At 39.8% G+C, this 26,475-nt stretch overlaps 1 protein-coding gene across 4 annotated transcripts in view; it reads left to right on the top strand.

Annotated features, from left to right (window-relative positions):
• Window positions 1–350: 350 nt before the first annotated feature.
• The window catches only part of pleca (plectin a), a 100,050-nt gene continuing 73,925 nt past the window's right edge, over window positions 351–26,475 (top strand). For 2 of the 4 annotated variants that reach the window (XM_028596669.1, XM_028596670.1), the window contains exons 1-2: window positions 2,711–2,916; window positions 3,185–3,398. In XM_028596669.1, the coding sequence (XP_028452470.1) occupies window positions 2,914–2,916; window positions 3,185–3,398 (217 nt within the window). In that variant the 5' untranslated portion in view covers window positions 2,711–2,913. Of the gene's footprint in view, window positions 406–2,710; window positions 2,917–3,184; window positions 3,399–11,736; window positions 12,059–26,475 lie in introns of those variants that run through there. The other 2 variants (XM_028596668.1, XM_028596675.1) reach the window with 2 other exon arrangements.

Consider the following 26,475-nt stretch of genomic DNA (forward strand, 5'->3'; position numbering starts at 1 on the left):
CCGCACGCTGCGATCAACCTGATCGGAGCTCCGTTTTCACATGCGCACGGAGCATGCAATCAGATCTCTCCTCTCATCTTCATCCTAATGCGTGCCTGCTGTTTAGCGACAACTTCGACCAGCAGGAAGGCATGCAGGCGGAGGCAGCAGATTCTTCCTCTGTGCTCGCCCTGCAGCCCTGCAGCCCTGCAGCCCGGATCAGTCCAGGTCTGACCGGCTGAACATCCCAGAGCACAGGATACTGCAGGACGCAGGCGCGACCCTCGCTGCGGCTGAGGATGATGCTTCTCTAAGTTTGAGCGGATCTAACTGGGACGAATCCGCCAACGGCACCACTACAATAAACAGATTTTTGCGATTTTTCATCTGGGACCAAAAACAGCTGTCATCCTGGATATTTTTGCCGTGAGTAAACCGGGAATACAGATTATCCATAATTCATGTTTTGCCGCATCGCCGACGCTGTTAATCACATGATTTAGTGGCACTGAAAAAAAACTCCAGGTTAGAAAAAAATCCGACCTATCTCCACTATAAGAAAATGCGAGTTTTTTGTTGTTGTTGTTGCATATTCCAAACCTGTCAAACAGCAGTTGCACCTCCCCAGGTCTCTCATGACTGCAGCCTTCAGGTCAAAGATTTCAGGTGTGGGGATGCAGTGCAGCTCTTCCTGGGAAGTATCCAGACTTGACAACTTTATCTGTCAAGTGATGATCAACAGATCCAGTCTTAATGAAGTGCATCTCAGTTTCAAGGGGAGAAGACAAAGAGGGAGAGAGAGAGAGAAGAGCCTCAGTCAGCTGTCAGTGTGATTCAAACACTGTCAGTCTGTTCATACCAGCATACACCACACACCACTTAACTTTCTTCCATTTGTCCTGAGAGTTTTAGGAGCATACTATCTACAGCTCCTCAGGGTTGCCTGGTAACTATGGATCACCCTGAGGCTTTCAGCTTGCTTGGGTGAAGGCCATACAAGAAAGCAAAGCCAGTCTGAATAGTAATGGGTTAGAGACAGGAGGTGAGAAGTAATCTTGTCATTAGAGATGTTTATTGGGTGTACTATTAAATCAAAGCAGCAGATGATTGCATGGCTACTGAATAGATCAAGGCTCTGCAGTACAGTGATGATTAATTCACAGATTGTCTTAAACATGAAAAGGGCTCACACTTTGCTGCCTGACTGACTAAAGGATTATGTATATTAAGGCTATATGTGATAACTTTCCGTGGTGCCTCAATGCAATTTAAAATCTCTCCTCTGCTTTGCGTAGGGGCTATTTTAGAAGCTATGAATCCTCTTTTTTTTTTTTAAGATTATTTTTTGGGCATTTTCAGCCTTTATTTTTGACAGTACAGATGAAAGGGAAGAGAGAGGCAGGTCAGAGTTGAACCTGGGCCCGCTGTGTCGAGGAGTAAACCTCTATATAAGGGCGCCTGCTCTACCGATTGAGCTATCTGGGCGCCCAGAGGCTATGAATCTTTAACATGGCTCCCTTACTGTAGCTCTAGCCATTCAAACAACCCAGTCTGCATTTTCCTAAAGTATTCGTACAGTATCTTGTATTGTATAGACTGAATCCTAGAAGCCAAGCTGAACACAAGCACCAGTATTAGCTGACAAATAGTGGTTACGTAAATGCATGTGTGTCAATTAAAATCAGTCAATGAACTGCCACAGGAAAGTACAACGGGTTACTTCTCTACTTTCACAGGCAAACACTGTTATTGGTTTGTCTATGACATATTGAGGTATGGCATGATAAGCTGACTGGCAAAACACAAGTTTTCCTGAAAAGAAAACTTCCATACAGGTTAAGTAATATATTGTTGTGCAGATGTTCAGTGTCACTCTTTTGCCAGACTGACACCATGCTGTAAATGTGCTCTAGATTTGGCTTCCTGAAATAAAGGTGTAATGACAATATAAGAAGTAAACAAACTGCTACTGCAGTCCAAACAACAAACAGCCAGCCCGAAATAGCATTTAGCTAAATCGTAACCTGAATGTGAACTGTATCTGATGCAGACAATACTCCGTCCTCGGACTTTGGTCCTGTCTGCTCCTGTCCAATCAGAGAGGCTGTGGCAGTGGAGCCAGCGCCCCTGTGGGGAGCATCCTCATGGTGCTGGATGGTGACTCAGCTGAAAAGGAAGCTGGGAGCGTGGTGACGTTGTACAGTGCATCAGCAGCACCTGCCCTGCTCCTCCCAACAGCTCACTGAATGAGTCAGGCCTGTAGGCTTTTGATGAAAAATAGTCCTTCAGATGGCAGTCTGAGCAATGGGCTGCAACACTGAGCTTGTGTCCTGGTTACTGCACATTAGGTCTAAATATAGATGCTCCAAATATGGCTGGCCAATCGTAATATGATATGATTGTGTAATATTAATCTAAAATATTAATCTAATATATCGCCCAGTCCTGCTCCAGAATATTGTTTTAATCACTGACATACCATACCAGCCCCAATATAAGATATTTTATTTTGGAAATTACTGAGGAAAAAGTGGGGGTCATATTATATTTTAGGACTAGACTTTTGCATTCACAACTGCTGATATTTTTTATTAATGGATGAGGACACCTGTGTTTACAGGTTAGGATCATTGACATATATATATAAGGTTAGGATACTTAATGTTGCTTTAACTGAGCGTTGCATTATGGGTTGCTTTTTATGTTAAGCTAGCTATTTCATACCGAACCGTTAACCGTTGTTTAGCCCCCAAAAGTTTCTAGGTTGTACTGTCTATGGTTATAGGCCCGTTTAATTTAAACGTTATAATTTTTGCCGCCACGAGGGGCATTTAATACTACTAGCCGAGTCCCAACGGCGTTTCCGAGAAATGGACTTTATAGAAGTGTCTGTCAGGCGGCCAAGAAATGTGTCACAGAAAGTCATGCTAGAAGATGGTAAGTTTAGCTAGCTAGTCCTCAAAGACAGTTAGCGCTAGCTACCGGTACATTTCATAGTTATATCTATGGGTAAAGTTAACGTTAGCAAACTAACAATATCAAACGGATAGCTCAAACCAAGTAATCTGACTGGTTTATATAGCCATGATATAATAATTTAATAACATTGGTTACAGAATTTACATACAGAGACTTTCTTTCTGTTCTATTTTGAGAAGTTTTGACACTCCATGCCTGTTCTTTTCTTCTCACTATGTCCATCCAGACCATGGAGGAGGTGAAGGACAAGCCCAAGAGGAGGCCTCTGGTCAGGGCAGCATCAGAGGAGAGCTCCAGTGATCTGAGTTCAGTGAGTTACTCTCCATCCCCTGGAGACACGCTGCCCTGGAACCTGCCCAAACACCATCGCATGAAGCGCTCCAAGTCAGCCTCAGGAGACGTGCTGGACCCAGCAGAGAGGGCTGTCATCCGCATCGCAGGTACAATGTTCACATTAACAACAACAACAACAACAACAACAACAAAATGGAGGTAGAATTGTCTGTGAGGGGGATTTATGTGTTGACAGAACTTTTTGAGTTCTGTCCACTCTTTGTCTTTATGCTTATACGCAAATTCTGCTGTAACACTGCTGCTATATCACCGTCTGTTAATGCTGATACTCATGTAGTATTTTATGTGGAAGCTTACCTCTCAGTCATATCACTTTGGGGCAACTTTGCGATAATTGTTTGATCTGTGGTCCTCACTGTGGCTGCTGGCATGTTGTGACTGCAATTGTCATCTGTTGGTCATATCAGCTGTTTTCTAAAATGTGCACTTCAAGTTGGAAGTTTTCTGTCAGCTATTGACTCACTGCTTTACTTCACCGATCTGAGGATTTGTTGCATATATGCTGTCATTCCTTCTGTTTTTGTGTTCTTGGTAAAAAACAGTAAAATAATACGCTGTAATGCTGCTAGCTGTTGTTTTGGGTGTTTGGGTTAGGGATGATGTACACGTTACTGTTGTCTTTTGCACAGACCATTCATATAATTAATCCCCTGTAATGTTGGCTTCATGGCTTTTGTCACAAACAAAAGAGGTAGTCTCATTCACATTTTCTCTGCACACTTTGTATTCAGCCAAGCATTTGAGAAATATTTACTCAAAGTAATGGGTTTATGTCACAGCTTACTATTTACTACTAACAGTACATCTAAACTGTCATGTTCTACAGTTAACACCCGAACCACACTCAGCCACTCTCACTGGCAACCTAAAACTTAAACTTATATCAATTTACGGCACAACAACATTTCTTAAGAAGATATTATCAGCTTTAAAAAACATGAATTTTAGGGATTTTTGCTACAGATACATATAACTATCTGCTGCTTATGTGTATGCTGCAGCTGCTTATCAGGTCAATTGTTGGGTTTAGAGCTATCCATCGGAATTCACTAGACACGGTATTACCTGAAATGTCAAGATCTACTCAATTCAAATTTGAATACATACTTAACACTACCTCAGAGATTCATGTAGGCAGTTGAAAGAGATATATTGCATAACAACATAATTACCATCTCTTATTAGGCTCATTTATTTCCCATGGGGAGTTTCAGACTGCAGGGAGGTTCTGCAGCTCCTTCACCTCTATTAAGTGTCCGAACACTTAGGCAGAGCTCAGAAGATGTGACTCACTGTCTCAGCACTTACTGTGGTGGGTGGACCCCCCCCGGTTGTCTCTGATATTGATTTGGTGGGGTGGGGTGGAGTACTGCAGCAGTGTTGTGTGACTGGTTGTTATTGTTTCTTCACACACAACAGCAACAGCAGGATTGCATGACTCCAAGTTCTCCAGGAGAGCTGGTTGACGAGCTAGAGTTTCGGGAGATAGTGGGGTATCTGATTGATTTATGTCTGAAGTTTTACTTTTTCACTTTCATGTCCTTTACTGACTCACTGCAATGCCTATATGTGAGCAGGATGCCAGGGTCCAATGAAATATATTAGATACCGGCGACTGTACCAATGTTGTCTCATTGGATTGCTGCCATAATGGCCCTGGCCCAATTCATTAGCCCTGTGAGACACATGTATACAAGGCCTGAGCTGCAGCTTTATCTGACAACAAATGGAGACAGGACTATTTGTTATCAAGATGCAGACTGTTTGAGAGGCAGGCAGTGTTGGCTGATACTAAATATGATGTCAGTATGACTGTATTAAGGTCTTTGTTGCTTTCTAACATGCTGCTTTATTGATCAGATAACTGTGACTCTTGGCAGTTGCTGTGCTGATATCCGTACAGAGTGATAGTGATAAAAAAAAAAACACAATAAAGTGCTGGTGAAAGAAATGAAAAAAAACTGTTATGGAATACACAGGTCAGCAGAATTGTAAAGAGGAGAGGAGTGAATGATCATGGTTTAGCATGTCCTGTGTTGTTATAGCCATGGCTCATAACCATTACCAGGGGCAGAGAGGCCTAAAATAATTAAATGAAAGTGTAAGTGAGTTATTTGCTGGACCCATGAAGTGCTTCATCATTGGTCTTGGTCTTGGTCATCTAGACAAAAAAAACAAAAACATCTCTCTTATTACAAATGACATGGCCCAGAAAACTGAAATCAACTGGAAAAACACACCAATTGAAATGTGTTGAACAAATGCAACATGATTATCAGCCAAAAGTATAAATAAGTAGTATTTCATTCGTATTTGTGATTACCTTACTGGGTAACCCTTTCCCAGTAGCTTCTTTTTTGCATGGCGTAATCCAGGGAATGGTCATAGCTGGGTTAAAATCTTAAAAAAGTTAAAGTTATTAGCCATGCTAGCATCACAACTCTAAGGATGACGATGGTTGTCTGTCAGTTGGTCCTTGAATTGTTTGGGGGTACAGGTTAGTTTCTTACTTCTTTTTTCTGTTTTCAAGGAACACTGAGTCGAGCAAACGTCATAGCTCTGCTCGTAACAGATTGAGATCAATTATTCATAATTGCTTTCAATGTGGGACTTTGAGCAGTGTTCGTCAGAATATTGAATTGGGGATGTATTATTGGTTTTTACATTTTATAGTCTTCACCATGGCTGCTTGCGTCAACAGTGTTTAAAAATATTGTTGGGACTCTTTGCAGCTGGAAGTGCAAAGTTTAGTTTTGTCTGTCTTTCATACAATTGTGTTTTTTCCACTGACTCACTCACTGACTTTTCCTGAGGCTTGTCCTGTCACTTCCCCTAAGCCAGGTGTCAAACTCATTTTCACTAAGGGCCACACTGGAAAAAGAGAATCACACCAAGGGCCAGACATGTAGAGTTTATTGGTGTGCTTTTGTTACTGCATGTCACTTTTTTTTTTTTTTCATTTTGGTAGCTTTTTTCCTCATTTTTGTTGTTTTTATTCCGACTTTTTTGTGGCTTTCTCAGACATTTGTCACCTTTTTGCAAATTTGTTGCTTTTTCCAACATTTTTGTATGCTTTTTGTTGACATGAAGCCCTACAAAAGTCATCAAGAGAGTTTCTTAGCCATCGCAGAATTTAGCAAATCAAGCAAAAACAACAACCTGTTTCTCAGCCTGAATATGAAAACTCTGCTTCTTCTGGGGGAATTTCTGAGTCTCAGAGTCGGCAAATGTGCCATATTTAGCTTTGATTGTCAGGTAATTTCAGTTTAAAAAACACTTTCCTGTGTTTTTAGTTTGGCGCACAACTGGGTTGGCCAAAATTTATTGTAAACCCAAATTGATATACGGGCCAGATCTAAATCTGCAAGGGGCCGGATTTGGCCCGTGGGCCTTGAGTTTGACACGTGCTCTAAGCTGTTTCCAAATAATAAAGACTGCCTTTGTACTTCCAGTGTTAACAGATAATGCATACCTATTTTAAAGTGAGGTGAAAAGTATCTTATAGTTACATGCTTTAGAGTATTGTGACCAGAGGGGTTTGTGCTGTATACATGCTGGACACTAGAGGGCAGAATCTAAAGATAATGTTCAGTGGAGCTCGTCTGCATGCTCTTTACTCACTGCCCAGTGTTGCTGCTCACAGTATATATTAGGGCTGCCACCTCTTAGTCGACTAATCGGTCGTTTTGGTCTTAGTTGACTAAGATTTCTTTAGTCGATTAGTCCTTTTTTATGCTTATTCATGCTTAATTACTCATTTCCAAGAAACTTATGAGCACATTTATGGTAAACACAAGATTTAAAGTGGTGCTTTTGCAGGATTAATTGTGGAGAAACTCAGTTTTACAGATGGTTAATTAACTACATTTATTTTGTGCTTTTCTGGTCTTAACCACCTCTCAAAGCGCACAGCTCTCTCAATTAAATCAACTAATCGATTAGTTGACAAAATTGTATAATTGTTAGTCGACTAAGAATTTCTTTAGTCGAGGACAGCCCTAATATATAGCTTCTTTCATGAACCACTCACTTGATTTAACATTGTGGGAATTTGTATACATTTTCTATATGTAGTCTTATAGAACTACATTGAATTTAAATGAGAAACTTGTTTTACATTGCTTTGATACATTGCACATCTTGCATACATCTGCTCTGCATTTATTATTGGATCGCATGCACTGTAAGTTTTATTTATTTATTTATTCTTTTGCCTATTCTAACGTTTTTTTTAATTATTTCTTTTTAGAGATTAAAAATATAAAACAAAACATCTGCATGCATAAACAAAAATAAATGCTCTAATGGATTATATCACTGAAAAGGTTAAAGATGTCTGTCATCACAGGAACATTAATTACTGACATTGTTGGAACAGTAATGCTAATGTGATGACTGTAATAAATAACTTAAGAACAAATTATCGATACACTGACTATATTTCAGCCTGTGATTTATTTTCAGGCTGCCAACTTGAAAGCAGGTAACCAGGCAAGGTCTTACAAATACAAATCAGTGAATACACAAAGAAACAGTCAATGAATAGTGTGGGGGCGGTCGTATCCTTCCTTAGATGTGTTGTTGTTTTCTTTTCTTCTAGCAGAGAACATAAATTAGTTGCACAGCCGGGGCAGAGAGTCTTTAGTTTGGTGATATGTGGGAGGGCTGGTTGGCACTGCGGTCAGTCACTTGAGCCAAAGTCAGACACCAAGAGAGACAAAAGTGAGATTTTCACTATCCACTGGCCTGTGGTGAGAAAACAGTAGGATGTTTTTTCACACCCATACTGTGGCAGACAGAGATTCGTATTGCCCATCAAAAAGCAATTTTAGAGCCAACTTGTTCTGTATGCTGTAGAAAGAAATCATGGAATAAATCATTGTCAGCCCTCAGTTTTAAATTGCTAATCTCTAAGACCTTCATTGTTTTACTTTGGTGATATCTTTAGCGCTGAGCTGTTGTTTTTGTGGTGGCACTGCACTTCCCAGAGTTGACTTGTCAAACAGTTATTACAGTATTTTTCTTGATTTTCTGTTGATGCAGTTTGACTTTCTCTGGTGGCTCTCTTTTCTCTGACTTTTTCATGGTTGCTGTCACTTAAACTTAGGGCTGGGCAATATATCGGTATTATATCGATATCGTGATATGAGACTAGATATGGTCTTAGATTTTGGATATTGTAATATCGTGATATGACATAAGTGTTGTCTTTTCCTGGTTTTAAAGGCTGCATTACAGTAAAGTGATGTACTTTTCTGAACTTACCAGACTGTTGTAGCTGTTCTATTATTTGCCTTTACCCACTAAGTCATTATATCCACATTACTGATGATTATTTATCTAAAATCTAAGTGTGAAGATATTTTGTGAAAGCACCAATAGTCAACACTACAATATCGTTGCAGTATAGATATCGAGGTATTTGGTCAAAAATATCATGATATCTGATTTTCTCCATATCGCCCAGCCCTTCTTAAACTGCAAGGTTTTCTGCCTTTTACTAAAAAACAAGCCACTGTTGTTACTTCTATCTATCTATCTATCTAGCTCTGTCAAATCAAATCAAGCTCTTCTGTTTTACATGTGTCTCTAAAAGTCAGTTTGAAAAGTCCAATAATGGGTGTTTGTTCAACTTCCCAAAGATTGGTGAATAATCCTTATAAATAATGGCCATATTCAACAATATCAACATTATCATAATTTTAGCCATAATCTTGTATTTCCACTGTATTCTTGCTATTTATGTTTTTGTCTGTAAAACTCTAAAAGATCTGTTTATCAGGAAAAAAATAATAATGTTTATCCTATAAACAGTGAGAATTAGTTTAGTGTTTATTAGATTCAGTTAAAAGTCTCAATTTATAGATATGTTCATTGTTTATTTGCATGCATATCAGAGATTAATGGATTTTTAAAAACCTCTACTGAACATGCTGTAGGTACTCGGAGTCCTTATCACGTTTAGGTCATAACTCAGTGGTTGAAAAACGCTGCACTTAGTTGGCTGGCTCAAAGTTGCAATGCTGTGCTTGATTATTCAAGTGATTTAGGGTGTTGAAATACTTTTCACATTCCTGAAATGAAGGATTTATTAATGTACATTTTGCAATTTGCAGTTTCATGCTGATGAAATTTTAATTCTTTCTGATAGCGGAGTAAACAAAAACTCCCAGCTGTATGAGAAAGTGATAACACACACATATGTGCTCAGCTTGTAAGGATATATGCACTATTCTGTTGCTTTTAGCAGGGAGAGTTACTATTCTTACTGGTCTGACTTTAATGGTGCATATATATATATTATCAAACATTGTTATAATTTGTAGAGCTGCAAAGATTAATTGATTAATCAATTAGTTGTCAAATATTAAATGAATCGCCAACTATTTTGATAATTGGTTAATCGGTTTGAGTAATGTTTTCAGAGAAAAAAGTAAAAATTCTGTGATTCCAGCTTCTTAAATGTGAATATCTTCTAGTTTGATAACAGTATGACAGTAAACTCAATATATTTCAGTTGTGGACAAAATGAGACATTTGATGATGTCTTTTTTTAGACAAAACAACTAATCGATTAATCGAGAAAATAATCGAGAGATTAATCGACTGAAAATAATCTTTAGTTGCAGCCCTAGTAATTTGTTGAGCGAGTAGAGATTTTTAAGAGAATCTGTGTCGCTCAAACAGATACACACACATAATAACACACCTAAAAACGGATACTTACACATCATCGATATTTTCCTCCGTCACTCTAGTTGTAATTTCATATCAAAGGTCAATCATTGTATTGTGTGGTGTTAAGCAAGTAGTGTACATGATATAGACACTACTATAGAATTTGGTCAATAAATTGGCTGAAAGTAAATATAGTGCAGAATGTCTGCTGTAAAAATGGCCTGTCCGACATAGATATTAAGCTCAAAGCAGCAATAACTAAATTAATTTATTAAGAAACTTAAAAATCTTACGTGGCTTAACCATCAACAAATATGCCTTACCATCCGTGATAATGTGATAATATGTTATTGTTGATAATTTAATAATTTAATTGCAAAATCCTACAAATAATCCCAAAACAGATTCTTTAAGTGATTCACAATACATTTCCTATGAACTTTTCCTCTAAAATGTTCCTGTCTGGCCACTATCTCGTAGGAAGAGCCAAGTGTAGCTGCAGTTTTTCTTGGCATCCTGATGTACTATTGTCACCGCTTTATCTGAGAGGGTCTGTGATCTCTCTGAATGTAATAGTAGATCTGTGTTTTCTTACCATTCACACTGCTTGAAGTACAGGGCCTAAGAATTGGAATGCTGTATTTCACACTGTATATTGCAAGAACTAGAGATGGTCCGATATCGATACCAGTATCTGTATCGGCTCCGATACTGCCTAAAACGCTGGTATCGGTATCGGGAAGTACTGGAGTTTATGCACCGATCCGATACCACGTAATAAAGCCCTAAAGAAAATCTATGTTAAAGTAGTTTATTTATGTTGTTTTTCCGTTATAACAGACGGTCAAGGGAGCAATGGGCAGCCATTTTCAGCGCCCGGGGACCAACTCCAGATCTGAGCCAGTGCCTTGATCAAGGGCACTGACTGGAGAACCTAGTACATGTTTTTTGATGGTGGGGGAAACCGGAGCATCCGGAGGAAACCCACTGGGGAGATCATACAAACTCCACACAGAAAGACCCGGATTCGAACCCAGAACCTTCTTGCTGTGAGGCCACAGTGCTAAACATTGGGCCACATGCTGCCCATGGAATATGAGGAGTACTGCATATAAGAAGCAAGTATTATGAAGTCATCATGTGATGTGACATTTCAGTTTACTTTGGCACAAGTTTTGGTTTTTGGGGAAAGCGAAAGACTTAGAAGGAATTAGAAGTTCTGTCTTAAAGTTTTAGCTTTAGCCTGCTTTGCTGTGGTTGTAATTTTCACACATATTCAGAGTTGTTTATCCTTCAGCTGTGTGATCCAGCACCGATCCAGTGTTTAGTCCTGTACTGAAGAGGTGTGGTCCTCTGGCATTAAAACTTTAAAATCTGGCGTCATTCAGTTTTGGGAATATGACGTGACTTTAAGGAGAACCATGTACGTTTTTTTTCTTTTCTTCTTTTTTTAAAGCTTTGAATAGCACAGGATCCACTTGACGTGCCTTGCCCTAGTTTCTCCAGCAGCAGGAACTCAAATAACCCCACGCAGCTCCGTCATTTGTTTTTTCATCGAGGTAGCCATGTGTGTCTCTCTATCTGGGGTGGAGTTGGCCTGTGTGGTGTGTGTGTGTGTGTGTGGGATCTGCTGGTCTGCCTCAACTGGTATCTATCTTTGTGGTATGTGTTTGCCTCTATGCCTTTAAGAGGAGGGTCTGATATGTGTGTGTGTGTGTGTGTGTGTGTGTGTGGGTATTTCTCAAGCTGAGGAGGGGAGTGGTGGTGGTCTGGAATGAAACCTACAGCTTTAGAGGGAATACTGTGACTAAGTGTGGGTGAGAAAGAAGGTAGGGGTGGACAGACAGCCAGGAGGGCTTTTATCAGAACTGAGAGAACAGAAAGTCAAAGAGGGTTGAACAGTGCCAGTGGGAAGTTTAAAAGAAAGTTTGAAGAGAGAGGAAGGTGCCCTAACTCCGACTCAGTATCAGCCAGGTCATGTCCATGCCCATGTTTGACCCAGGTCAGCGGCTGTCAGAGGAGCAGGACTATGTGCAAGCCTATGAGAACGTCAGAGAAAAGTATAAAGGTAACAACACCCCCTTCTTCTCTTTTTTAATGGCTTTCACTGTACATAAATCAAATGATGTTGACAGCATGAATGAATGGGAGGTTTGGTGTGAATGAATGCTTGCTTTTGTGAGTATAGTACACCAGCATTAATTAGTTTCATATTGATTGGCACAGATGTACTTTGGTTCAAGAGGCCTCTCTGTGGGATGTAGAAACAGGAAGTATATTCTACTGTAGAAATGACATTGAAATGTGGTCTGACACCTTTGCACAGAGTTTCTGGAGAAACATCATAATGTTCAGCCTCAAATCTTAGTTGCTAATATAGCTGGAAACTAGGGATCGACCGATTTTTCAAGGCCAATACCGATTATTAGTAGTTAATGAAACCGATAAGGGATATTTGGAACCGATATGCATTTACAGTGAAAATCAAAGTCAAAATTAAGATTTTGGAATGTTACAAACTCCAACACAAAACTTTGTTTAAAAGCTTTAAGCAATTATTTAATAAATTAGAAATTTTCAACATAATACATAGTAAAAGAAAGCCAGATAGTGTTGTGGGCGGGGCATTAAGTCAGACTCAGTGGTGGGTGAAACCGAAGCAGAGGGACAGACACAGAGCTGTAGCGGAGCCAAAGTAGCGCCGTTTTAAATTCATCAACTTTATCGGTTATCAGGCAAATAAAACGTTGATACAGGTAATCTGCAAACTGCCAAAAAACAAGCTGATAATCGGTCTATCCCTACTAGAGACTGGTGGAAGTTATTCATAGCAGTGACACTTCATTCATTTAAAATTTAAAACTATGACTTCCTCTGTGGTGATTTTTGAGAACTTTAAGGAAAGCTGTCTCTCTGAGATGCAGGAGGCTGAGCTGTGGTCTTCAGGTTGATCAATTAAATATGAATAAAACACAACGGAGTCCTAGTCTGTGTCCTCTTCTCTGACATGGTTTCTCTGACTCCTTTGCGTACAGGGGAATCACTGGGCAGTGTGGGCACAGAGAGGCAAGCCATTTGGCCCTTGGTTGAATGGCACAGGTCCAACAGTGCAACAAGAGAGATACGCCAACAGGACGGCATATTAGACATTCACATGATTATGTCTGGGTAAACACTGCCAATACTTGATAGTGGTTTCCATTTCAGAAAGTGAACACAGGAATCAACCTCAAGATGTTTCTGCAGCTCATTTGCTTACTTGATTCATGAGTCTGAATTTGACCAATGCAAAACCTAGGAGGGCATCATGACCTCTGTGCTGCAAGAAGCAGCAGGTTGAAACTACCTGTGTTTACCTGTGTACCAAATAGTCATGTCAAATTTGACAAAAGAAAGCTTGAATAGTTAAACTGTTCAAATGTTGCTTTTGCAGCCCTGATCAAAAGTTGTCATTAAATGTCCAAATTCAAAAATAAGTGCCTTATATGATGTACAATTATGGCATATGCATGTTGGTGCGAGTCTATATCTCACTCTTGTTTAATTTGAAATCAGAACTGTGTTTGCACTAGAGGTGGGAGAAAAAAAATCAATTACGATATTTTCCGTAGCAATACTGTATTGATACATGGACGCAAAGTATCGATCTTTTATTATATAAATTGCACATGAACTTTTGACATTTTGTAGCAATAAAATTGATGTGAGATGAACAAACGGAAATGTATCTTTTTGGGTAAAACTGATGTTTGAGGACATAATTTAAAGTTGGAAAAGGGTAATGAATTGCAATATATCGCAGAATATCGCAATATGTTTAAAATCACAATAATATTGTATCGTGACATAAGTATTGTGATAATATGGTATTGTGGGGCCTCTGGTGATTCCCACCCCCAGTTTGTATGTCCAAACATTATTACTTTCAACTCCTGACTAAGTTGCTTTTTGCACCAACACTACCTATTTTAATTAAATTTGTATTGGAGGACTAGGAGAACATTATCAGGTATCATATTGACGTTTTGACTAGCTGCCTCTTGCTGTATGGGTCACTCCCAGGCTGAATGTGCACGTTAAGGCAGGTGAATTACAGCAACATCTGGAGGCAGTTTGTGCTAGGGCATAGGCTGACAGGAACAGCTGTGCTCTCTTACTCCACTTACCATCCACATACAGTAGGACATAAGTGAAGAAGCAGCTCCCTTCTTGTGGAGCCACCAATAGTTTGCACTGTGCAGGCCCTATAGTCTCTCTGTGTGCAACTGTATCAAAGCAAGGCATTGATGCTGAGAGGCAGCATGGGTGTTCAGCAAAATCTCTGGTAAAAAAATAGATTAGAAATCAAAGCAGAAATTATAACTGTGGGCACAATTTCCACCCCACGTACAACAGGCTACCAATAAGGACAAATTAACCTTGTCTTGGTGTCTATGCTGGGAACAATATTGTTCCGTCCAGTCACAACAGTCTAGTCATTTTCTTCCCATGCGGTTGCATACTGTGCATGTCAATGTGGGCAGCCTTCCTGCTGTGTAGCTCTGGCACCAGTCTGGTGCTCCACGCCCCTGTCATAACCTCCAGTCCCTCTGCCAAGATCTCACTTCCTGTGACTCTTTCTTATTGTTGGTTTTTAACTTGATGCTATTTGTTTTAGATACTTATATACATACAGAGTAAATGGAAAGTATATGTGGGTGAAAAAGAAAGTGGAATATAAAGAGAGTGGAAGTTGTTTCATCAACTGTTACTTGGGGCGTGACGCTGATCTGGATTTTGAGCTATAAGTGGGATTATTGTTCGGAGGTTTGTCATGAAATGTCAGCCGTTTCTCCAAAACTATTGATTGAGTCTGTCTGTCTGTCTGTGTGTGTGTGTGTGTGTGTGTGTGTGTGTGTGTGTGTGTGTGTGTGTGTGTGTGTGTGTGTGTGTGTGTGTGTGTGTGTGTGTGTGTGTGTAAATGTCTGAGTGTGTGAACTGAATAACTCAAGTTTGGCCCACTTAATGCTGTGTTCATGTCATATCGGAATAAGCAGAGGAACAGGCTGACACCTTGAACATTTTCTCTTTGGTTGAAAGACACACTTCCAAATGGAGTTTCAATCATTCAATTCAATTTTATTTATAGTATCAAATCATAACAAGAGTTATCTCAAGACACTTTACAGATAGAGTAGGTCTAGACCGCACAATATACTATAATCTGTAAATCTAAAACAATAATACAAAGATGCAACAATTCCAGTAATTCCCCCAAGAGCATGAATTTAAAACCAGCTATTCATAACCTGCAGCTGATATTCCTCATTTATTGTAAGCAGATGTACTTATTAATATTACTGGATTGTTTAAATTCTTATTACCGTGCTCTGCGGACAGTGATGGATTCTCTTCTATTTTTACCACTGGTTGATGCCAGTTCAAAATGCAAAATATCCCTCATGTACAACTTGTATGTACCACTGGGAGGTTGATGTGAACGTTTTTTTTTTCTCCTAAATGAAATAGCTTAATCTCACATTAATCAAGTTGTTATTCTTGTACAAGCTGTCTTGTGAGTGCCATTTGCATAAGTTATTGCAACAGGTGAAATTCCCTTGTGAATGATAAAGTGTGGTTGAGTGGAGCTCTGTTATGAACAGATCTATTAGTGTAAAACACGCAGCTCTGCTTTAAATACTCACCGCAAATATATCCCAGGAGTTTACTCTGTCAGTCTTCAAGTTATTCTGGTTGAAAGACAAACTAAAAAGACTTCTGACATTTAGCTCAATGAGATGTTGCTTAGCAAGGTTGCAGTAATTTATGTAATGAAAAGTAGTCTTTCTGTCTACAAATGTTATTAGTATTGTAGCATCAAACCCAATTTTTTGTGTAATCAGTATCTTTGAAATACAAGTCACATTTTACCAGTGTTGTATATCTGTTGGACCAAAGAGATAAGATGCCATTATAGATGTTTGGGTGCAGTGTTCATCCTCCCCCATGAAAGTGCTTAGTTACTGAGGCTGGAGCATTGCAGGGTGAAGGGGCCCTCAGTAATGACTCCCTCAAATACAGTATAACTACCTTCACTTACTAACAACTGCAATGACCTTGCCTCAGGGCGTTTTCACACATGAAAGTCCGAACCAAGGTCCGGACCAAGGTTCATGTTTTTGTTACATTGTATACATTTGATCCGGTAAGTTGTGGTTTCACACTGCAGTTTTGCAAGCGCACTAAAGATCTATACGTGACAAACCTACGTCCTGCCGTCATCACATACGTGAGCTACGTCTCCAGATACTTCTAACTGATTGGTTTGTTGAAGGGCTTCCTCGTCCTCTCATATCCTCTCTCTGTGTCGGAGTTTTTCCAACTGACTGCTGCTCTCCCCCTACTGCCGCGGCCCTTTTTGTTTTGTTGTGATGTTGAGAAGCAAGACACGGGAACTTTCTTTCTGGAGCATTTATTCAGAGACAAACTGAAACCTACGCTGTACATTTACCACTTAACAAACAAACTGCTGATGTATTCTCTGCTCTGATAGCCGACAGCTGTCTTCTCTGAACGCATTCACCGTCACTCTCTCTCACTAAGCACTTTAAAGGAGCTTCCCCGGTCTTGTAACACAAGGAGAGCCTGCCAGAGCTTCTTGTATTTGGTCCAAAAGTCCGAACCATCCAAAATATGCTTTCACACTATAAACGAACCGGACCATGGTTCAGTTTGGTCCGGACCGAGACCACCTCTTTTTATCGGACCAAAATTTGGTCTTTTGATCCGGACCGCGGTCCGGGGGAGGTTTCACACCTGTAATTTTGGTTCGAATCAAACTAAAAAGTCCGAAAGTCCGGACCAAACGAGGTATGTGTGAAAACGCCCTCAGACTCAGGTGACCCTCAGAGGAGTGTTTCCGGGACTTCTTACTGATCGTAGCCTCAAGTATGCATTCTTTTGAGGTTAGTTGGGGGTTTTGCTGCCAATTATCTAAAAACTGTAATTTAAAGTGACAGACTTTTCCCTTGAACTTCTTGTTTTTTAAGATGAACTAGTACAGTGCCCGTTCAAAATGTGCCTGTTTGGAACGGACCGATTGCTTGGCCTGTGCTATTGCTGCATTCTCCAGAACCAAATTGTACTCCAAAATTACTTACAGACGGACCCCAAACCACTTAATATGCAACTCTACTGTTAGCCTACCAATAGGTTTATTTAACATTTTTTTCTTCAAGCTTGAAATTTATTGTTCAGCTGTTTAGTTGTATCCAGATTTTTAATATCCAATGCTGTCCAAACAGCTCCAAATGCACCAAAATCCAAACCCCAAGTTCATTAGGTACCCAGGAAATATAAAAATAAATATAAAATAATTTGAACTTTAATTTTTCCCTTTGCTCATTCGAGCTTTCAGGTAAACTGTGACAGGTTTCACAAAACAATGACAATATATATATTTTTTTGCTGATCTCATCCTTGTGTGTGTGCGCTGTAAAGTGGAGGTTTGTGGTTAAATCCAGCCTGCAAGGTGTATTTTTAAATGTACTCTGTGTCCCCCCTTCTCAAACACTCTTAAATAATCCAGCACACTGGGAAACCTTCAGCTACAACAGACCCTGTTTTTTCACTTGGACGCTGCTGTGTGTGTGTGTGCGTGTGTGCGTGTGTGCGTGTGTGTGTGTGTGTGTGTGTGTGTGTGTGTGTGTGTGTGTGTGTGTGTGTGTGTGTGTGTGTGTGTGTGTGTGTGTATATCAGTGTCACTTCTTAAAGTGTTGGGATAAGTTTGTGTTGTGAACCACTGTTAAGCCGGAGCGTCCACAGAGAAGCCCCCCCTCCACACTTCACTTCCCGTACTTGCCACAGATCAGTTTCATGCAACTTGATCTCAAATTCAAAAATAGCAATAGTCCAAATTATGCACGCAGGTTGTGCACATAGAAGATCACCCATGGCATTATGCACGGATACATAATCAAAACACTTGAGCCATTAACCTTTTCACAATGAATAAGTTCACATTTTAGTTTGAAACATCCACATTGAGTCTGGAGGAAGTCTGGGGATTCGGTCGCATTGTGTGCTGTAACAAAATCATAGTACGGCAAGGTTTTCTTTACTGTATGTCCAATAGTCATTAGTTTATTTACACTGTACACTGTAATTTTCACATTTAATGTAAAATGACTCTTAATTTTAATGAAAAGGCCTCCTCACCTGCTGTGGGCTTCCTGTGAGCTGTTAATCATCTGCTGACATAATGTGATTAGTATCAACACGCATAACAAGAAACAGCAATTTAATGACCAATGATTCATCCAAAGTTCATGGCAGCTTAAAACCAATCCGACAAATAAGTAAGAGTGTAGCTGTTGGACGCATTTGTGGAAAATGTGGACGTGGGATTTTGACGCAGCAGGTTTTCTTTCATCCATCAATTCTTCAGTCTCTCTGCCCTGCTGCTGGAAGGCAGGCGGAGTGTATGGTGGGCCCAGAGGAAAGTTTCAGTCATGGAGTACGATTTAGTCTGCATGCATGAACCGACACATGAACAGAGTGTTATTTTAGAGAGAAAAGCTTGTTCCCTGAGGGTGTCTCTGTGTCTTCTGCTGCCGGTCAAGATTATCATCTGTCAGAGTTTTGTTAATCTACAGATAAGCAAGCAATTCTTTAAAGATAGACATGGAAATTACTAAACTTAATCTGCACCTCTTAACCTGCAAGTCTGCTGTGTTAAACATCGAACAGGAGAAATATACTTTGTAGATGCACTGTCACTTATGTATTGTTTAGGGCCTCTCAGTGTGAGGACCTCCATTGACAGTGGACATTGTCATGTATTATCTCCACATATGTTTGAACCTACACTCGATCCCACAGTGCCGTGCCAACAGGACAACTCAGTGTACTGTAGATTACCCAGGACTCTCTGCTCCAGCAGAATCTTCTCACCTGTCTGCTACTTCACATGAGTTTGTAAGATGACCTGTTTGGTCTCTGTTTGTTCACATGTTCAGCTGAAACATATTGTGTGCTGAGTACATGATACTTAATTTATCAACTTTTTGTTTCAATACTAAATTTCTTTCCTGAAAGGACCCTCTTTAGGAAATTGTGGAACAGATAAACACTCATTTCTTGGTCCTCAACTAAAGGAGAAAGCTAGAGACCACAGAAAATAAATGTAAGAATTATTTAGTTCAGAGCTGATTCACATGGGTATAAACCTTTATGCTTAAAGTGCAAGTACGCACTGTGACATTATCCAAAATGGAATCTAATAACCATGACAATTTTCTAAAATTAAACAAAGGCCACAGTGAATACTTGATTGTAATTGGTAAGAGGTCCAATAGACATAAACGTCATACTGAATCCACAAAAAAAAAAAAGAAGCTGTTATGGTACCATATGTAGAAAGCTTTTACATCTGAGGAGATATGATGCCCGTGACAGCTCTCAGTTTTGATGCCACTGGGCCTCAAACATCAGTGATCCTGCAGTAAAACCAGTTTGCCAGCACAGTCTCCATTGGTCATGCCACTTTATCTGGTAGTATTTGATGAGTTCCCATTCTTTCACCGAGTCAGAATCCCCTTTGATGATAAATGACATCAAGATGCAATTAGTTTCTTTACTGTGTCTCTGGTTTCTTCTGTGGAACCATTTCAAGTCTGCAGAGAAATGCAAATCCCAACCTTGAACCACTGAAAGTGAACTCAGCCTGGCAGAGTCAACTGGGGGGGTGGGGGACAGGACAGAGTAGAGCTGCTGTAATTGAGATGGGATTTGTGTTAGAGCGGAGGATTACTGACTTCTCAAACCCAGGGAGTCAATAACAGCTGACATTAATTATGTAACCAGACTGCAAGATATTCATTCTAACAAGTGATTTTAATCTCAAATAGAATCAGGCAAACTTGGAACCACATCTCTTGGTCTTCCTCTTTCCCTGAGATGTGGCTGAAAGGTCCAGAAGAACCTATCAAGAATGAACTTGTATGCTTAATCTAAATTTTTAAAATGCAAAACCATCATTGAGGCCTGTTGCTGAAAAGTTAAGATGATTAATTTAAAAAAAAAAACAATCATGTAATTAGTAAATTGTTTGACATTTGTCAACAATATATACTTATGCAAATACAGCTTTTAATGGTCTAAACTAGCAACCTTTGAAAACATGTTTGACTCTAGTGGTAACCTGTGGTCTCTTTTGTCATAATTGTAGACATATAAATGATCCAATCACTTGATTAACTGATAACAAAAACAGCAATCACATAATCAAGGTGGACTGATATTTTCTCTTCTTACTTACTGCACTTCTGCTTTAACTGTCTGTTTTACAGTTACTCTCATTGCCAAAAGTGAAGAAAAAAAAATCAATGAGGTTTTTAACCATTAACCTCAGGTGATTTAACAGTATGATGTCAGTGTTTACTTTCCCACAGTATTTGGAGACACAGATGCAATACGGAGTCCACGGTGTGTCTGGTAAGATATTGACTGATAGCAGTGACACTATGAAAGAATGTCTTTCTAATCTGCCTGTGAGGATGATGTCACGGGCAGAGAAATCTGTCCGGTCCCAGGGAGACTTCAGTTTCCTGGATACAGTCAAATACAAACTGTCATTTTATCCTGCCCAAGTGCTCCGTGCAGTCTAGCTATAAAAGATTGTGAGTGGATACGAAAATAGACCAAATATCATTCCAAATAGTGATTTGCACTCTGTAGTATTGCATTCAGGAGATCTGTATCCCCCCATATGTCCATTTTGGGTATTGAGTAATTACTTACACAACCAATAAATACCATACGAAATATATAAACCATACAACCAGTCAATACAAATCATCAATCTGTCTTTTACGAAGTACCACATCAGAAGAATACACATCCCTGGCTGAGTGTCACCATGTGTTGACTGTTCATCCCTCAGTCTAACCTGTGTACAGTATGAGGGTACACAGAGATTCTGGCCTCGCGTTGGTCCTGGGGTGTTGAACAATAGTGCTTACACCCTGGTTCTGGCATGCTACAGTAAGCCAGACTAAAGCCCGGAATGTCAGTAGTGAGCTGGCTGGCATGTACTCTATTTTATAGAAGGGTGCCTGAGTTTGGGAAGCACTGCTGCCTTTTCCACGAATCCACGCCCAGCTTTACCCTCTTACATTTTAGCAGTAGCTGTGAGCAATGGATCTGTAGCAGTGATTCAACAATAACAAGAAGAAAATGACAGAAATTGACTAGTGGAGATAAGATCATCATTGACATGAGTATTCACTTTCTAATAAGCTGCTCAAAATGTTGTCATGTGTTAATGTAAATGCTCATGTTTTTACTTCAATCAAAAGATTAAAAGGTTTACAGAAGTATGAGGTGTTTACTCCACAGCAACGCTGTTAATGTTGCCATACACAAAACACTGCACTCATGAATTTCCTGCCGCTTGTTGTTGTGAGAGCTCAACTAACCATTTCAAAATGTTTTATTATCATCATCATCTTCATTCACGTCTTTTAAAGGTCACAGTTATCAGTATCACCATCTGCACAGAGTGGGTTGTTTGTTCTTTGGTGATAAACTGTTCCTCCGGCTGGCCCTAGAACAACCTCTAGTGGATCTCTCTCAGTTCTACACAAAAAGCAAAAAGACAACCTGAATGTGTCTCTTTCACAGTTGTAGATCTGAAGGATAGCAGGCCTCAGAAAACATTTTTCATCTTGACACATTCTGTGAATTCCTCCTGTGGTGTCTTCCTAAGTGCTCTCTATCCTCTGTCTGAAAGTGCCTCAAATAACACACACACACACACACACACACACACACACACACACACACACACACACCATGTTACTCTGTAGTTGCTCACTTTTTCTCACACCTTCTGCATCTTTTGTGCTGCATTCAAGCCGTATAGTTAATATCAGCCTCCGAGTATCAGGAATTTGACAGCCATAGTATTTCAAACCTGTGACAAGATGGTTGCAAAGACACTGTTGCTGGCAGTTGCGTCTAAATACAATCCAATATTAACACTTTTAAAGTCAATTCAGCTCTTTTAAAAGGAGCTAGCTAGTTTCTGTCTGGTTTTACTTGTTAACAAACGGCTAGACATATGTTACACAGCAAGAGTAGCTAATTTAGGCTATTTAAATGATAAGACTACAAGGCTAGCAGTGATAAGTCTACTTTTCCCATTCTGCCAACATTGTGTGAATGCAGCATTAGGTTTTATAAGATGTGTATTCATGGAAATTGCTAGTTCGTGATTGGCTGGCAGGTGCGTGTGAAGGAGTGGCCATGGTAAACTGTATTTTTAGCTGGTGACAGTTGACTCCCTGACTGGTTTGTATATGTCTGTGTAGATGGGCTGCAACAACTGCACTTGGAGTTTGATATCGCTTTAATGAATCGAGACAGCACAGGATGGCACCCACAGTATCACCTCCTCCCCAGGCCCCCCCGATGGTGTACAGTATGTCATGCCTGAGATTGGTTTAGCTATTTAGCTGATCCAGTACACACCCTCACCACAGAATGTACTGGTCAAGCTCCAACTTCTTTTTTTTGTTGTGATCAACGTTTTTTATTGGCACCTTCAGACATACAAAACAAATTACACAACATGTGACAGATAATAGCAGATGGTGCACAGAACAAATAAACACAAATTGAACAAGAACAAAAGCCCTCTCCCACCCCCCTCCCCTCTGCGGTCTCGAGGAAAACAAAATAAACAAACAGAAATCATACCTTGCCTAATCACTTTACTTTAAAGGAACACGCCGACTTATTGGGAATTTAGCTTATTCACCGTAACCCCCAGAGTTAGACAAGTCGATACATACCCTTCTCATCTCCGTGTGTGCTGTAACGCTGTCTGACGGTTCCAGCATTAGCTTAGCCCAGCACAGATCCTGCAGGTAACTGGTTCCAACTAGCCTACTACTCCAAATTGTGACAAAAGTGACAAAATAACACCAACATGTTCCTATTTACATGTTACGTTGTTTTTTGTACACACTGTGACTCTATAAATCACAACATGTAAATAGGAACATGTTGGCGTTATTTTGTCACTTATTCAGAGCAGTAGGATTGCTGGAACCATTCACCTGCATGTTCTGTGTTGGCCTGATGCTGCTGGAGCCGTCAGACAGCGTTACAGCACGCACGGAGATGAGAAGGGTATGTATGGCCTTGTCTAACTCTGGGGGTTATGGTGAATAAGCTAAATTCCCAATAAGTCGGCGTGTTCCTTTAATTCTTGTGGGGTTGAGGTTAAGTCTGATATTTGTGCTGCTGTGCTTTCCCATAGGTCTATAGTTGATGATTTGGCTTTGTTAATCCTTGCTGTAGAGAGCTCAAGCATAACTATGTCCAGAAAGTACGTCAACTACTGTTTTATTAGTTTTATTTAGTGGGAGGGGAACCAGCTCTGAGTTATCATTTTCTTGGTTGCTGTTGAGCCCACTAGCCCAATTTTCCTCTGTCTCTCAAGCAGGTGTAATTCAGAGTCGTCATTAAGTAACAAAACAATCGGGTTGGTAGGAATTCAACATCCTATCGCATCTGATATTATTGATGTTGTTTTATTCCAGAACTCATGCACCTGTTCACACTCCCAGACCATGTGCAGGAAGGTTCCAGTTTGTTCAGGTTGACAGAACTTGCAATAGGGAGTGGGAATGATGTTAGAGACGTATCTCTTCTGAGGAGTCCTATGACATATGTTGAAGTGGATCTGCTGGTGATTTGGGTTCTTGGAACAGTGGAAAATGTTGTCCCAAACTGTCTCCCAATTAATTGCGTTCACCTCAGGGCTCAGGTCTCGCTCCCATTTCCCCACTATTGGGAGTTCTCCTATGGATACTTGCATCAGTTTAGCATAAATCCTGGACACTAATACTCTCACAGGAAAATCAACAAACCATTTATTGACTGGGTGCGCCTCAAGACTATTTCCCCATGGTACTCTATAACATTTTAGGGCTGATCTTAGGCGCAGATAAAAGTAAAAGGATGTGCTGCCAAATTAAAGTATCAAGTTTCTTCCAGAAATGTATTGGTGGGGGTAAGTGGATCATTGTACTTAAGAAATTCACACGAGGAGCTATGTTCATTTTAACAACAGCCATCCTGGACTGCAGTGATGCCGGCAGCGCAGACCATTTGACCAGATCCCTTTGAACCTTACTTAATATAGTTTCATAGTTGTCCTGGACAACTCGCTGTAGCAATGCGTGTATGATGATGCCCAAATACGTAATTTTTCTTTGGGTTGGTATTGTAACTCTAATGGCTGATGTCACATGCCTGTTGTTCAATAAAAGAAGATTAGGTTTATTCCAGTTAATTTTATAGCCGGAGATTGAGCCAAATTTGTTGAATAGAATCCTCAAGATCAGAGATGTACAACAAAATATCATCTGCAAATAATGATATTGAGCTGCTGTTGGATTTAATCTGGACATTACAGATTTTATTTTGCCTTATGGCTTGGGCTAATGGTTCAAGAGAGATTGCAAACAGCATATTTTCCTACTCCTTATTGTGGTGCATATATAAGATATCCTGCCTGATAAATCTTTACTACTTTTATCTAGTGCGCATTTCCGCGACAGTAACACAATGGAGCCCTTGGTTTTGGTGTCGTCACTAGATGAAGCAGCAATCTTGTAGTATTTATTTTGTTGCCGATTTACATCTCTTTTACATAAATGTGACTCGTGTATAAGCGCTACATCTATATTCTTTCTTCTTAAGTAGTCCAGGAATTTAGCTCATTTGATTGGCATGTTTAGCCCCCTGATGTTAACTGAAAGCAGATTTCTGTGTCTGGGTAGACAACAACAACACCTGCTTTTTTGCACCTGCAGGCATTTCACTGAGTCACTGTGGCAACAAATGAAATGATTGACGTCGAAGAAGAAGGAATAGACCTGGTTTTTCAATGAAAATACAGAGGTGGGTGAGGAGCCTTAGCCTTGAGCGACCATTGCGATTGTTGGTCACGTGACCTCTCATACGGCTCCAACTTCTTATGGCTGAACGTCATGGTGGGAAGAACAACATCCCTGAGAGGGTGGAGGGGGTGTATCAGTTCTTCCACCTCTGATTAAGCGGGACATGAGACTTTGGGCTATGTTTCACACCGAGTTTTGACACAGTACTGAACAGCTGCATGGAAACAAAAACATCATCTTACTCACCCGGGTGTATGTGGCCTACCATGATTCGCAATTACATTTAGCAAGGAAACTTAATTCTAATTGCATTATGAACAAAGGCTTTTATCATGTGGTATTTTTGGAAACTTTTATTTCTGAAAACGAATCGAAGAACAGTATCAGCACAAAAATGTAATTTAGCAGTGTCAAATAAGGATGAGACAGTGATAAAGTGAAAAAGTACTTATTTGCAGATGTATCAGATATCTCCCACTTCATCCTTGATTATTGGCATCAATATCTGGATTCTGAACCTATCAAGGTGTGAATAGTTGGCCTCTAACTCTTCTCCTTTTAAAAATGTATATACTGAGATAAACATGCATCTGTGAAATACTAGTTTGTTCCTTCAGTTGGCAAAAGTGTACCTCAACATTTAAAAAATCTGCACCACCTTATGATATGATGTGTATGTTTTAAACAAATGTATTTTTAAGGACACATTTGTTAAAGTGGTAGATGCTTAAAAGAGAAATGGACATATAGTGTAGTGTTATTTGTCATTATAGAGTATGATATCTTCATTAAGATGATGATTCAGGTGTGGCCTGCCAGCTGGTGCGTAATGTTTACTAGCTGTCATCATGTCTTTGGTGTGAACCCCCTTGCTCTACTCTCTACTGCAGCGCTTTACATACCTTCACAAAACACACTGATCTAATAGGACGAGTGATCCAGCATTATAAAATGTAGGTGGTGTGGAACAATAGGAAGGTGTGTGGGGTAGACTATTAATTGTTCATTACCACATGTTAAGTTGTTACTTTTTTCATGTATTTATCTGCTAACTTAACTAATAAGACTAAATATGCATCTCACCACTAAAATTGGCATATTAAATATAATGTTATTATTTTAATGTTACTCATCACACTCGTTCACTCATGAATGCTTCACTTCTTCTTAGTTGTTTTTTTTGATAGTTACACTGTTGTTGACATTTTGACTTGTCAAACAGGTGTAACATAATAATATTAATGATGGCTGCATTACACTTAGTTGTGCCAGTTCTAGAGCCCACTGGCCTATCTTACAGCCTCAACTAAATGGAGCAGATCCATCATCACGGTTATCAGTTACACGTGGGCCTTCCCTGCCACAAGTCAAAATATCTGCTGTGAGAAAGGTTGGTTGTATCATTGTATCCCAGCTTTTATTTAAATTTTGCAGTTTTGCTAAATGAATATGCTGCATTTACAAGTCAAAATAGTTCAACTATGACGACTTCACAGAGTCGTGTCTGCATTGCTTTCTCCCAGTTTGTTTGCCA

Source organism: Perca flavescens, chromosome 14 (genome assembly GCF_004354835.1).
Source record: "Perca flavescens isolate YP-PL-M2 chromosome 14, PFLA_1.0, whole genome shotgun sequence".
In the NCBI taxonomy this organism is placed as follows: Eukaryota; Metazoa; Chordata; class Actinopteri; order Perciformes; family Percidae; genus Perca; species Perca flavescens.